The 14,256-nt window shown below is 40.8% G+C and overlaps 1 protein-coding gene across 6 annotated transcripts in view; it reads left to right on the top strand.

The window, feature by feature from the left end:
• The window catches only part of Vps13d (vacuolar protein sorting 13 homolog D (S. cerevisiae)), a 256,478-nt gene that overhangs the window by 122,574 nt on the left and 119,648 nt on the right, over nt 1–14,256 (top strand). For all 6 annotated transcript variants that reach the window (XM_005403951.2, XM_005403955.2, XM_005403954.2 and 3 more), the window contains 8 exons: nt 1,078–1,325; nt 2,686–2,877; nt 3,181–3,307; nt 4,807–4,949; nt 8,293–8,423; nt 8,639–8,814; nt 11,259–11,382; nt 12,057–12,292. In XM_005403951.2, coding sequence (XP_005404008.1) covers nt 1,078–1,325; nt 2,686–2,877; nt 3,181–3,307; nt 4,807–4,949; nt 8,293–8,423; nt 8,639–8,814; nt 11,259–11,382; nt 12,057–12,292 — 1,377 coding nt within the window. The remainder of the gene's footprint in view (nt 1–1,077; nt 1,326–2,685; nt 2,878–3,180; nt 3,308–4,806; nt 4,950–8,292; nt 8,424–8,638; nt 8,815–11,258; nt 11,383–12,056; nt 12,293–14,256) is intronic.

Here is a 14,256-nt window from a genome sequence, read left to right as displayed (position 1 = left end):
ATAGACCTAAATGTAAAACTCAGAACGATTGTTTCAAGAGACTTTGGGGCAGGTAAAGATTTTTTACATGAAAAGCACTAAAACAACAAAGAAAAATTTCAGAAATCCAATAAGAAAAGGAATAAACCACACAATTGGAAAAAATATATATGTCTGACAAAGGATTGTACATAGAACACCAACAATAAAAAAGCTAACCTAATGAAAAGAATAGGCAAAAGCCCGAACTGACAATTTACTGAAGAAAATGTAGAAATTCCTGACAGAAGCAGCTCAGCATCCTTAATCATTTGAGAAGATCATTAAGTCGTGCTTTACTCTCACTACGGTGGATAAAGGGAGGAAAGATGTGTAGCGCCAAATGTTGGCAAAGATAGGGAGCAACTACCGCTCTCATAAGTAGCTGATGAGAGTGTGAAATTGTACAGCCAGTTTGGAGAAATGTTTGGAAATTTCTTAAAAAAGCAAAGGACCGGCAAATCCATTTTAGGTATGCACCTAAAGTGAAATGAAGGTATGTGTTCACAAATGTATTCTACAAGAGCTTTATGTATTCCTAAACTAGAAACGACCCTATTGGATATGAGCAAGCTAATGAATAAATAATAATCCACCCCACAGCATACTACTAGGCAATGAAAGAATCAAATATAATGCATACAGCAACATGACTGCATCTTATTGAAGCATTACATGAAGTAAAAAAAAAAGCCAGACACAGAGAGTAGTACACTCTGTATGATCCATTTCTATGTAGTTCAAGCTCAGACACAACTAATCTATAATAATAAATACTAGGAAATGATTACTTGCTTGACAGAGGACATAAGAGGGCTTTCTGGAGAGAGAAATAATTTTGTTTTGAGTGGTGGTTATAGAGGTATAAATAATTCCCCAAACTCATCATGCTGAACATTTAAAATCATAAAGTTTTATTGTATATTACATCTCAGTAGATGTATTTGTTTAAAATGCCAAACCTTACTGACTTATTGAACCATTTTAACGTTATTCAGCTAAGGAGAAAAACTTCTTTTCATTCAGGTTTATAATTTTCATACCATTTTGTCTTTATAGATTTTGTGTGGCTATAAAGAAAGAGAACTATCCAGACTACATGCCCTCAAACATATTTTCTGACAGTGCAAAACAGATTTTTAGACAGCCTGGGCATACCATATATCTCCTGCCCACGGTGGTGATCTGCAACCTGTTGCCTTGCGAACTCGATTTTTATTTGAAAGGAATGCCAATTAATGGCACCCTGAAGCCTGGCAAAGAGACAGCCCTCCACACAGCTGATACATCCCAGAACATCGAACTAGGTAAGGCTGGTGCCATGGCATCATTTGTAGTAATCCTATGAAAATATCAATGACTAGTTGGTGACTCTCTGATACACATCTTGGAGAAATTGTGGCACCTGTTATAGCTCATAAGCCCCTCAATGCAGTTATGAGTTGAAAAGAAAAAAACCTGAATAAACCAAAACGTTTACAGAGGAAGCACTCAACAGAGCCCTTTCTCTTACACTGCTCACTTAATACATGTTTATAGGATCTTGTTCCATCTTTTCCAACTGTGTTTTTTCCTGGCTATAAAATGAGCAAAGTCACGTGTCTCATCTTTTCAGGGAAGGACCAAACACTTGCTAAACATTCCTGTATTCCAGACATAAGTCAGCTCTTTCACACATGTAATTTTGAGGAATAATTAGTTAATTGTCCCATTTTACTGAAGAAATGGAGGTTAGGCTGCTTAATGCAACAAATAATTCTCAGTTATAAGGTGAACATGGTACAGAATTGTCCTATTTGCAGCCCTTAAGCGGGTGCTTCTGAAGTTTGAGCAGGAAATGTTTCCTTATGACTGCCACACACACACTGAAGTAGTAACAACTTGGATGTCTGTCTTTTTCCAGTTTTGTGACTGCTTTCACTGCATTGTCTCCTTGATCTTCACAGACATGGTTCAGGCTCAGATAGGTGTTACCTCCGTTTTACAGGGGAGGACGTTGAGACTCACTGTGTGTCCCACAGTGACAAGATTATACACCAGCGACCGGATAAACCTCTCAAGCTTACTTTAGAAAGGAAAAGTAGTGCAATGATACTCAATGCTAAAGAAAGTAGCTCTTTCACCTTTGTGAAATACATTTCTTCAGATGTGTCCTGAGCTCCTCTCCTGTCTCCCGGTGCTCCTGGTCTTCAGTGCCAGGCTTTACTTGAATCATCACGTTTCATTAGGGTCCTGCCGTGTAGGTGCTGCTCTTACCACAGTTTGCAGATGAGAACTAGAGGTTAGAAAGCTTGTTCTACATCACACAGGTGATAAAGCCAGACTGGGGATTTGAAGCCAAGCAGTTTGGCTACAGAGCCCTATGCTTGCTTTCCTATATTTTAGACACCGAATACAGGGCCTGATGTACAGCAAACTCCCAATGATCATAACCAATATTGTTAGCTTCTTGGACTTGATCCTCATTATGGGCTCTCTGTGACTTCAGGCCTTCTGATTTGCTTCGTGGTTATTGTCACCCCGCTAGAGAAAAACATGGCCTTTGAGATTTTTGCCAGCTAGATCCTTAATGATTTTTCCAAAAGAAGTCCGATTTAGTTTTGTTATCTTTTATTTTGGCAAATTCAAGTGAGGATCCAGAAAGACAGTAGCTTGTACCTTCTCTAGGTGTGTCGTTGGAGAACTTTCCGCTCTGTAAAGAATTGCTTATTCCACCTGGGACCCAAAACTATATGGTGAGGATGCGACTCTATGACATAAACCGCCGACAGCTAAACCTCACCATCCGGATTGTGTGCCGAGCAGAAGGATCCTTAAAGATCTTCATTTCCGCGCCTTATTGGCTCATTAACAAAACAGGTACGCAAAGAGGCTGTCCAAGGTCTTTGGCATTGGTTAGGGGAATTCGGATATATTTGCTCAGCTAAGCGAAGCCAATGCAAATAGATTACTTCAGCAGTCTAAGCTGCTGAACTCTCATGCTTCCATAATACATGCCTCATCATAGTCAAAACTGTCCTTTTTGATAATGGACTGAGCCCACTAAATAAACTCAGGTTTCAGTATTTTTCCCCTGGATGGTGTTTTTTTTCATTTATCTTTTACATCTTTCATGGGTAGACTGGGTGGGATTGATACAAACTTTTCCCCTCCTTCGTAAAGGGTTACCACTGATCTTCAGACAGGACAATGCAAAGACAGATACTGCCGGCCAGTTTGAGGAGCATGAGTTGGCCCGGAGCCTGAGCCCTCTCTTATTCTGCTATGCTGACAAAGAGCAGCCAAACCTGTGAGTACGGTTATTTATGGGAAGGGGAAATAAGCTTCTCGGCAAGGGGAGAAACTAGCAAAGGCTATAATATATCTGTGTAAGTAGAAATATACTGTAGATAGCAATCCTGACTTGGCAGAGAAGTAGAACCATGACCTAATGGGATTTTTTTGGGATCTAATTTCTGTGTTATTTGATACTAAAAATAAACCATTTGTTGGTTTATAATGAAAACTAGTTTTATTTTACATGCATTGAAGTAGTTCTCCTATTCAGAACTGCCAGTGGAGAAAAACCTACACATTTCCCGTCTCTGCTCTACAGTTTCTCTTCCCCTGGGAACGTTTAGCACCAGCAGAGGAACTGGTATGAGAGAGCAGACAGACTGGCCCTTGGGTAAAACCTTCAGCCTGTTAATCCAGCTGGGGCTGTTTGTAAAAGGTTTTGAAATCCATAACGTGCCATTGTGTGTTTCGTGGCAGGGGAAAAAGAACAATTGTGAGGATTAGGTGACATATCTTTTTATTGTGCGGTAGGAACATTACTTTTGTTTTGGTTCTGACATTATGCTTTTTTATAAGAGTCTTCTAACTTATATCCTTAATCCAAAGATAAATGGGTGTGTGTTATACTGCTAACATGCCATGGACTGTTATCTGTAGAATTTTGCTGAAAGCTTCACAGGAGGGGTTCAGAGTGCTACATGTCAGCAGATATGTTTACCAGGGAGGGTTGGGCGCTAGATTAGTGTTGGAGTCAATTAGCGTTCTGGCTATTGTAGGAGGTACAGCCGGCACTTGACACATTCAGCAAGCCCAGTCTCATTTTGTTTCTGAAAGGATTTTGACAGTTTGAGGGCTAAGACTGGACGTTTGTCACAGAGTTTATCTTCCCCATGCAATTCCCAGTTCCCAGAGTGTTTCCATGTTGACCATCTCTGGATTCTCCCCCCCATCCCAGTGTTTTGAGGAGAGCAGGAAATATTATTACATTTTAAGAGGAGGAAACTGAGGCTCAGAGAGAGACTTACTTGCCCAAGGATACATTGCTTGCTCGTGGTAGAGCTGGAGCACACATTCAGGAGTTGGTTCTGGAGTCTTTGCCAAACTACCCAGTGCTTTGCCAGCGTGACAGTATTAGTCCTTGGAAGCAATGCGCTATAGCTCTGTCTCCTTCCATACTTTTGTAAGGCTTTTATTCTTGAATCTTTGATTTTTAGAGAATTAAAATTGTAGCATTTCCTCATGTATCATGCTCATAGAGTCCTAGTGCTCGAAAGTGTTTGGAGGGAGATGTCAGTACATTTCATTCACTGCTGTGTTGCAGCTACCTCTAAGGGAGTGCTTTGACCACGAATTAATTTTCACACTGTGCTTGGGAATCACATGGAAGTGAGGATGAGTGTCAGTGATAGAGCTCTGACTGGGTGATGGCCCCCTGGGCGCTTCCTGATGAGAACAGGTAGATAAGACTTTCTTGTGGGTGGATGTATACCTCTCTGCTTTTCTGCCCCACAGCTGCACGATGAGGGTCGGAAGGGGGATTCATCCCGAAGGCATGCCAGGCTGGTGTCAGCGCTTCTCCCTGGATGGTGGCAATGGTGTCCGAGCTTTGAAAGTCATCCAGCAAGGAAACCGCCCGGGGCTGATCTATAACATTGGTGGGTTACATTTGGGGTGTTGGGAGGATCTGAACCATTGGCCGATGGCCTCAGTCTTGGAGGAATAGGCTGGCCCTGTATTTTGACCTGGCTACAAGCACTGATTTTCTCATTTGACAGCGGGTCAGATATCTGTTCTCTGAACGCTAGATTGATCTCAACACAGATCTATGCTCCAGGGATCTGAGGAGCCACCCAGACACTGCCATTTTGAGCTCTGTTTCGCTGTTTAATTTCAGGCTCACCTGTGTCAGGAGAGTATCAGTTTGGCTTGACTGCTTGTTTTTCAAGGGAATAATGGGAACACTTAGAATGGTTTTCATTCTCCAAGTATTCCCACGCATTCATTAAAGTCTGCAGGCCCTAAAAGGGTAAGAGCATTGTTCTCACTGAAACTAAAGCGGAGAGGTTAAGTGATTTGGCCAGATACAAAGGGGATGTCTGGGTTAGAAGTGGGTTTACGATAGGGGGTTGACCATTTGAAGCAGAATATATAATAAAATGCACTTGATGGTTGTCATTAGAAGCCCCCAGCTCACGGAGCTTCTGGAGGTGGAAAGGGCAGGGGAGGATACTATATCCATATGCTTCAAAGGCTGCTTGAGAACACTTGAAGGATTTCTGAAGGGTTAGATCAATTTGATTTAAATGCCTCAGCTTTAAAATATTAGCAGTGCCTCATGCTTGTAGTGTATGATTTCCAGGGACCTCAAAGGCATGGTGAGTCTGGAGTGTTGGAATACTGTACCATCCAGAACTGCTGTTCATGTAGAACCTCTGTGATGATGGAAATGCCGTATCTTGCATTGTCCAAGACAGCAGCCACTCGCCACATGCGGCTACTGAACAAATGAGGGCACTTTCTAGAGAAACACAGCAAGTAAAGCTGAGGAAATGGAACTTTCCAAGTTATTCCATTTAATTTAAATTTAAACAGCCACATTTGGCTCGCAGATCCTGTATTGCACAGCGCAAACATAAACAGCCGTGTTGTGGGAAGGAGAAAGGAGGTGATAGCATTTACTTTTCACCCAGAATCCTGTGCAGAGTTAGGGATATGCTTAAGTATTCTAGGATTTCTCAGTAAGAGTCTTTTGAGCATAGTTTCCTTTCCAGATTTTTTAAAACATGGATTTGTATTCATGCTCTCTTGATAGGTGAGCTGTCGCCTTACAGTTGATGTTAAGATTTTCTGAAGAAATAAACTTTATTTGATCCTCCAGCTAAAGATACTTTTCCCTCACATTTGTTTGCTCCACCCTTTGGCTAGAAAAATGCCGCTTCATGCTGCGTTTGGCTTTCTGGAGGGGCATCTTGCCTCTGATACATTCTCCAAGGCAAGCTTCATAGATTGGCTGGAGGCTTTAGCTGGCACAAATTTTAGGAGGGAGAAGGAGAATGGAACTTGTTCCTTTTAGAGCAGTTACTGCCAAAAATTCTTACAGAGAAGCAAATGGAGCAGACCAATCCAAAGGATGCGGTGATTACATGTAGAAATTTCTATGCTAAGCACATTCATTAAAACTTATAGTATGTATTTTTAGGGACAACACTGCAATTTGAATTTTGTCTTCTCTCCAAGGGAAGGAATAAAAGGATGGGCTAAATTAGTTAATAATGCTTAAATTTTATGAGATTTGGGCAAATATTAGCAAGGGAATTTGGGGAATCTATTTCTTGAACATTTTGAAGATTTAGGTAGATAAGTAACCATCTGCCAGAAACTTTTAAAGCATGATCCCAAACTGAAAACCTAAGGGGGTCTGGCCAGGTATCCTCACATGCACTCCAAAAGAAATATTTTTTGCAGTTTGATCTTTGCAGTTTTTGATTTATTGTGGGCTGCCAGGACAATCTAAGATGAGAAGGAAGACAAAAAAGTCCACCTTTTTCCTCATATTGATAGTCTGTACCATTGTAGGGTATGCTGAACTCTTTTTGTGTGTCTTTGTAGGGAGACTTCGTGTTAGTTGAGATCAGCTAACTTTCGTAACTTTGTTTCCAACAACTTTCTCTGTATATCACAGAAAGAAAGGTGAAAGATGTTCTCCCTGACCCAGTACTGCATGGTATTTCTTAGGTCGCTCTTTGTATGATGTTAGTCTTTAAGGCATTTTCAAGGTTTATATTAAAGGAATTTTCAAGCTAGTGCAGACATATTATAAACAACTAAAATCATTAACAGATTGGGATATTTATAATTGGGATTGTGTTGGAAAACCTAGAGTACCTGATTGTCATATTAGAAGGCAGAATCTTCCGTGTTTATGGCTGTCTCCATGCTTGCTGACTGCTGAGTTGGATCCTTAAATGTGTCCCATCACAATATAAGCAGATCACATGATGTGTGGCTCCAGGGGCAGGCTGCCTAGATTTGAATCCCAGCCATGCTGTCTGCTAGCTGTGTGATGTAGGGCAAGTCACTTAGCTTTCTATGCCTTAGTTTCCTCATCTGTAAAATGAAAGTAATTAAAATACCTGTTACAAGAATTACATTTATAACCTTTGGTGTAGGACCTCGCATATATGAAGTATGAAGAGTTCAGTAAATGTTACTATTGTTATTTTTTATTATTTTTACTATAAATATTTTTTCGTGTGTAGCTAGACCTCAGCTTTGAATATAGTTGCTATATATATATTATCTGCTTGAATGAATTCTTTGTCTCCTTGAGTTTTGTAGTTTTAGAAATATATATCAGATTTTTAAAGACAATTCAATATTACTTTACTTTTCTTAATTTGAACTTGTTACTTTGAAATTTTCTTTTTTTTTTGCTATTTTTTTGTAGCACATAGTAGGTGCTAAAAACCTATTTTATGAATTTAAAAATTCTATGATATTTAGCATGCTTGAACTGGATTCTTATACTAGAGAAGAATTGATTGAGTTCAGGCAGCACAAAATCCAGATGCGTGCCTTGAAATTTTGACTATATCCTGTAAAAGAGGCAAGTTCTCTAGGGTGAAGTTTTAGGTCCCAGGTGTAAGCAAAAAGTTGTCATACGAAGCTTTCATAGTAGTTAGTGTCATAACTGAAAATCCAAGGTGTAGGTGGCCAAACCTGTGTGCAGTTGGGATTGCGGTGGTGTACCCTTTGTGAAGAAACCAGAATTACGGGGATAGTGATGTTGCCCCTGAGAGTTTTAAAGGCTTCAGTGGGAATAAGGGATACTAATGTGTATGCAGTTGCTGTTCTTGAAAGGCTTGGTATCCTCGCCGGGTGATATAAATGTTTTCTCAGAGAAGCGAAGTAATTGTGAAGTCTCTTTATTTTTGTCAGTCCAGGTATTTTCTGTCTTCTAATTAATTCATGGAAGTAAATGCTTCTTGTTAATTGTAGGTATTGATGTCAAGAAAGGCCGAGGTCGCTATATCGATACCTGCATGGTCGTCTTTGCCCCCCGTTACCTGTTAGACAATAAATCATCTCACAAGCTCGCATTTGCACAAAGGGAATTTGCCAGGGGACAGGTAAGGAGTTTGCTTTCGAAGAATAATTTACTTAAAAGCACAGTAAATTGTACTGCCATGGCTTCTCTCCCCTGAAGACTCTTAAGGGAGTAAGTCAAACAGCTCCTGATAGAGAGAGGGGCTCAGAGTAGGTGCTCGGTGAACATTTACATTTACTCAATAACATGCGGAATTGAACTGACTTGCTGACTAAAGCCAGTGGTCCTGTGTCTTAGGGAACAGCCAATCCTGAAGGTTACATTTCCACCCTTCCTGGCTCCAGCGTGGTGTTCCACTGGCCTCGCAATGACTACGATCAGCTATTATGTGTCAGATTGATGGATGTTCCCAATTGTATTTGGTCTGGAGGCTTTGAAGTCAACAAGAATAATTCCTTCCATATCAATATGAGGTAAGCTTGAGGCTCTAAATATAGACAGAAAGGAGCCTTGTTGGAGGTGCAGTAATATAAACAGCAAACCCTCACTACTCTTGCAAGGATATTTCTGGCTCAGACAAAGTTCTGAGTGGGTGTTTTGATGGAAAATGTGAAAAAGGCTCTTGGCAGTTTTAACCATCGTGCAAAGTGCCATAGTCTGAGAGGCTGAGTCCGGTGGGTAGCCCTGAGCTTACATAACAGCTGGCTGTGCTTCTGAAAATTCTGCCTGCGTTTAGGCAGTGACACTGATTATAGGGACTTTTGCCTGTTCTTACACATTTATAGATTCTTCCCTCATTCAGTGCTATTCCAGTAAATCATCCGGCCTCCTACGGCCAACCCAGTGACCCTCAGTTTCTGGTTAAGAAAAATCAACCAAAATATAGCTCAACTAGTCCCAGAAGACTTTTAACCTTTTTTTTTCCCTGCTTTTATCAAGTGCATTTTATTTTATTTTATTTTATTTTGGAATTGAACTCAGAGCCTTTGAATAGAGCTAATCTCTAGTCCTTTTTAAAATTTTAAAATTTGGAACAGGGTCTTGCTAAGTTGCCCTTAAACATTTATTTTTGGTTTTGTTTTGAGATAGGAGGATCTTGCTATGTTGCCCGGTTTGGCTTCCAATTCCTGGGCTCAAGTGTTCTTCTTTCCTGCTTCAGCGTCCCAAGAAGCTAGGTCTCCTGGGCTTGGGTTAAAAAAAAAAATGGTTTAAATTATATGTTGCAGATTTATTATATACTATGTTAAGACACACACAAGATAAAATTTACCACATTAACCACCTTTAAGCACATGGTTCACCTTTTAGTGTATTCACATTGTTATGTGATCTCCAGAACTCTTTTCCTTTTGCAAAACTGATCCTGTGAACCCGTTAAACAACAAACCCCCATTCCTCTTGTCCCCAGCACCTGGCAGCCACCATAGTACTTTGTGTCTAGAAATCTGACTGCTTTAATTAGCTTATGAAAATAGAACCACGCAGCATTTGTCTTTTCTGACTGGCTTATTTCACTTAGCAGAACATCCTCGTGTTTCATCCATATAGTAGCATGTGTTAGGATTTCCTTTTCTTTAAGGCTAACTAATACTCCATTGTGTGTCTGTTGTATTACATTTTGTGTGTCTGTTCATCTACTGATGGGATTTCGTTGTCTTTTCCTTTGCTTATTGTGACTAATGCTGCGATGAACCTGGTTATACAAATACCTGCTCAAAACTGCTTTCAATTCTTTCAGCTACAGACCCAGAAGCGGAATTGTTGGTTATATGGTCATCCTAATTTTAATTTTCTGAGGAATTTCCATGCTCATTTTCCTAGTGATTGCAGCATTTTACTCTCCCATCAGCAGTATACCAGGGTTCCAGCTTCTCCATGGTCTCACCAACATTTGTTGTTTAATTCCTGTGTTTTTAGTAGTAGCCACCTAAAAACAAGGGCATTTTCCTAGATAAATGTAATATTAGCATGACATACTGAAGAAACTGGACATTGATAGTCTGTTTTCCAGTAAACAGTCTCCATAGACTGAATGAATGATTACAGTGGCCTTCACAGCAACTCCTCCCCCTAACGTGGGATCCAGACTAGGATCACGTATCTTACCCGGCTGATGTGTGCTCTCTTTTGTCTTCTTTAATCAAGAGTGACCGTATTCTCCCCTTTTTGTCTTTATTGACATTGACATGTTCAGAGATTCCAGTGGTTTCTTGTAGAATGTGCTGTTTTCTACACTTGGATGCTAGTTTCCTCTGTTAGATTTCGGTCAAGCCTTTTTGGTGAGAGCACCTGTAGGGTGTTGGGTCTTTCCTGTTGCATTACATGACGAGGCGTCCAGCACGTTGGCCCCATGACTGGTGGTGTTAAACGTGATCGTCGCTGGATTAAGGCGGTGTCCACTGGAGCTCTTTATTGTAAAGTTCGTTTTCTTCTTTTGTAAAGAAGAGTAATCTGCTGGGGGATCATTTAAGACTGGATATTCTGTTTCCCAAAACCTTTTATTGGATGTTTGCTAGTTCTTACCTAAATCAGTTATGACACTGGTGGTGACAAAATGGTGATCTTCTAACTTTCTTATTTCTTCATTTGTTAACTGATATTCTTCTGTAAAGATGCATTCATTTTCCATTTCTTCTTGGGATAATCTACATATAAATTTGTATTCCAACACATGCACACATTATGTGCATACTTCTTTACAGAAGAATTTAGTTTGCAAATCTTGACGGGATGAGAGAAGTAGAAAAATCACCACTTCCTGATTGTGCTGTCAGTATGTCACGTACGTATGGCGGGATTTAGGCTCAGTGATGTTGGACAGGGCCCACGCAGTGTTGCGATTATGAGCGGTGTAGGAAGAAAGAAACTGCTGCGCCTCTTCTCCTGTTAATGAAGCATCTGTTTCCTTGCTGTGCAGGGATACTCTGGGGAAATGCTTCTTCCTTCGAGTGGAAATTACTCTCCGAGGAGCTACATACAGGATCTCCTTCAGTGACACAGATCAGTTACCCCCTCCTTTCCGCATCGACAACTTTTCTAAGGTACCAGGTGGAGCTGAGAGCCAGTTGGGCTGCCTCATGTGTGAGGGCTGGGATGTATGCTGCCTTTCAGATAACAGAGCAGTACACTGAAAAGAAGGTACTGTAGCTTGACAGCTCTAGAAATCCGTAGCACTGCGAGCTGGTTCTGCAGCTGTTTTAACTAGCGCGTTGTGCTTGACATGATGCTGTTAGTGATTCCACACGGGCAGAGGAAGCGATCAAACTGCCCAGTGGCAATGGGAATGGGCAGTTGTGTGCTTAGTTACACTGAACACTTTTATAACTCACCCAGGTAAAGCCAAAACGGAAGTCATGAGATTCTCTGAACAAGAGTATGCCTTACATTATGTGACTTTCTAAAGCCAAATTCCAAAATCCTCCTTCACTTCTGTACTTAGTGTAATCACAGGTGGCTGGGCTAGAAAGGATATACCAGAAGGGGAGCCTGACAAGCCTTCTTCAAGCTCTTTATCTGGAAGGCTCTCACCTTGTCCTCTAGTCAGTGGGGCTTTTTGGAATTTGGGGGAGGATTAGGGGAGATTTGAGGAAGTGAGGTGGTGGGTTTCACTTTGTGGAGAATTCATTTGGGAAGGAGCTGGCGCCTAAGCCTCAGAAGCCCCGGCTCACTTTCCAGTTAAAGAAAGTCTTTTTGTGCTCGGCCCTTACTCCTCCAGGTCCCTGTTGTCTTCACTCAGCATGACGTGGCTGAACCCAGGCTCCGAACGGAAGTGAAGCCCATGATGTCACTGGATTACGCCTGGGACGAGCCCACCCTGCCTCCATTCCTCACGCTGACTGTTAAGGGCGCGGGCTCCTCGGAGATCAGCTGCAACATGAATGACTTCCAGGATAACCGACAGCTTTATTATGAAAATTTCATTTACATTGCTGCTACATACACATTCTCTGGGTAATTCTGGACGACATTGCTATTCGTGTAAAATAGCAGAAGATTCTATATTAACTGGCTTTAAATTTTAAGGAGTTTCTGTGAGAAGAAACTATGGCAGATTTCTTAATCCTTTAACAAACGCTGGGCTCGGGAACTTAGGAGGTCCTTGAGCCTAAGTCCTTGACTTTTGACTAGCTTAAAGTTACCCAAAGAGGCAAGACCCTTCTTTTTTAAAGACTTCCCCATTAACCCACCTTGATTTTAACAATTTCTGCTATTCGATGTTATCCTTGTATCGTAAATTCCTCTTATGTGAAGGTAATTTTTTTTATTTAAACTTTCTTTCGCCTCTTCATTAGTCCATTTTGGCTCTTTCCTTTTTTTTTTTGTCTTTTTGAGACAGGGTTTCACCCTGCAGTTCAGGCTGACCTTGAACTCACTTTGTAGCCCAGGCTGGCCTTGAACTTGCAGCAATCCTCCCGCCCCACGCCTGGCTCTTTCCTCATATGAAGCTGGCCAGTCTTCATAATTGTTCATCATGATTCTGACTCCCCTCTCCGCTGAGAAAACTACTTAATCAGAGGCATAAGGATTTGTCTTAGTATTTACCTAAAGCCAAGTATAAGCAGCATAACTTCATAGTAATTCCAGTTGCTTTAGGATTACAATCTTCACAGCTGTTCGAATAGTTACGCTAAGGAAACTCAGGTGAAGAATATTGAGCCTATTCTAACTCTGCTGTTAGACTGGCACATGAGGAATTTTTAACCCTAGTTTTTCAAAAAGTAGCCATTCTCCCAACTTGTAAATACAGCTATTTGTGTGCCAAAGTTACAGGGCCACCTTGACGTTTATCTGTGAAGAAATGGGAATAGCTGAATCTTTAACATTATAAATATAAATCACTTGATGAACAGGACATTGAAAGTCATGCTCCTTTCCAAAATGTTCTGAATAATTTTGCTTTCTGAATGAAGTTCTTATTTGTCCTTTTGGCCCAAGAATGATCTCTCTATCTTTGTGTTACTGCTCCTGTTTGCCTAGAGTTTGGATTTCACTAGCAGCAGGTTGGATTTGCAGAGACAGCCCTCTTTCCCTTGTCTGGTTGTTTCCTTTGATAATGACAGTGCTGGGTGTTTATCTTGTTATAAGTGAACCAGTAATGTTTGCTTGAGTATTGTTTGTTTGATTTTGAAGATTATGTCTCTTAACAGTGTAATGTGCTTAAGGTTGTACCTGCCTGAAAAAACAGCCCTAAACCTGTTTGCTCCTGTTCTGACAATGCTAGCAGTTACTAAGCTGTTTAAGTGAAGGGTCCTCATGGATGATCAGGAGCCCCGAGGCTTCAGTGACATGGAGCAGGTGAAAAAAGAAACTCCTGGGATGCTGGTGTGCAGCATCTGACAGCAAGATTTGAATACTCTTGATGCCCTATGAGAGGAACAATCTTTTGGAGTAATTTTCTTTTTTTTGACCGGTACCAGGAATCGAACTCATGACCTTGTGCTTGCCAGGCAGGCGCTGTGCCGCTGAGCTCAATCCCCAGCCCCTGGAGTAATTTTCTTTAAATTGAGGTGAAATTTACGTAACATAAAATGAACTACTTTAATGTGAACAGTTCAGTGGTATTTAGTACTTCATACTACCATCTCTACCTAGTTCTAAAACATTTTTATCACTCCCAAAAGAAATCCCAAGTTAATCAGTTGCTCCATATTGCCCCCTCCTCCCAGCCCTTGGCACCCATTAATCTTACTTCTATATTATGGATTTACCTGTTCTGGATATTTGATGAAAATAAAATCATATAAGTGACCTTTTGGGTCTGGCTTCTTTCACTTAGCATAGTTTTTGAGGTTTAGCTACAGTGTAGCTACTTCATTCTTATAAAAAGTATTAAATACTTTTATGGCCAAGTAATATTCTGTTGTATGTATGTCAAATACTTTTATGGCCAAGTAATATTCTGTTGTATGTATATA

Source organism: Chinchilla lanigera, unplaced genomic scaffold (assembly GCF_000276665.1).
Source record: "Chinchilla lanigera isolate Chin_1 unplaced genomic scaffold, ChiLan1.0 scaffold00085, whole genome shotgun sequence".
Lineage (NCBI taxonomy): Eukaryota > Metazoa > Chordata > Mammalia > Rodentia > Chinchillidae > Chinchilla > Chinchilla lanigera.
This window is presented reverse-complemented; position numbering and strand designations above follow the sequence as displayed.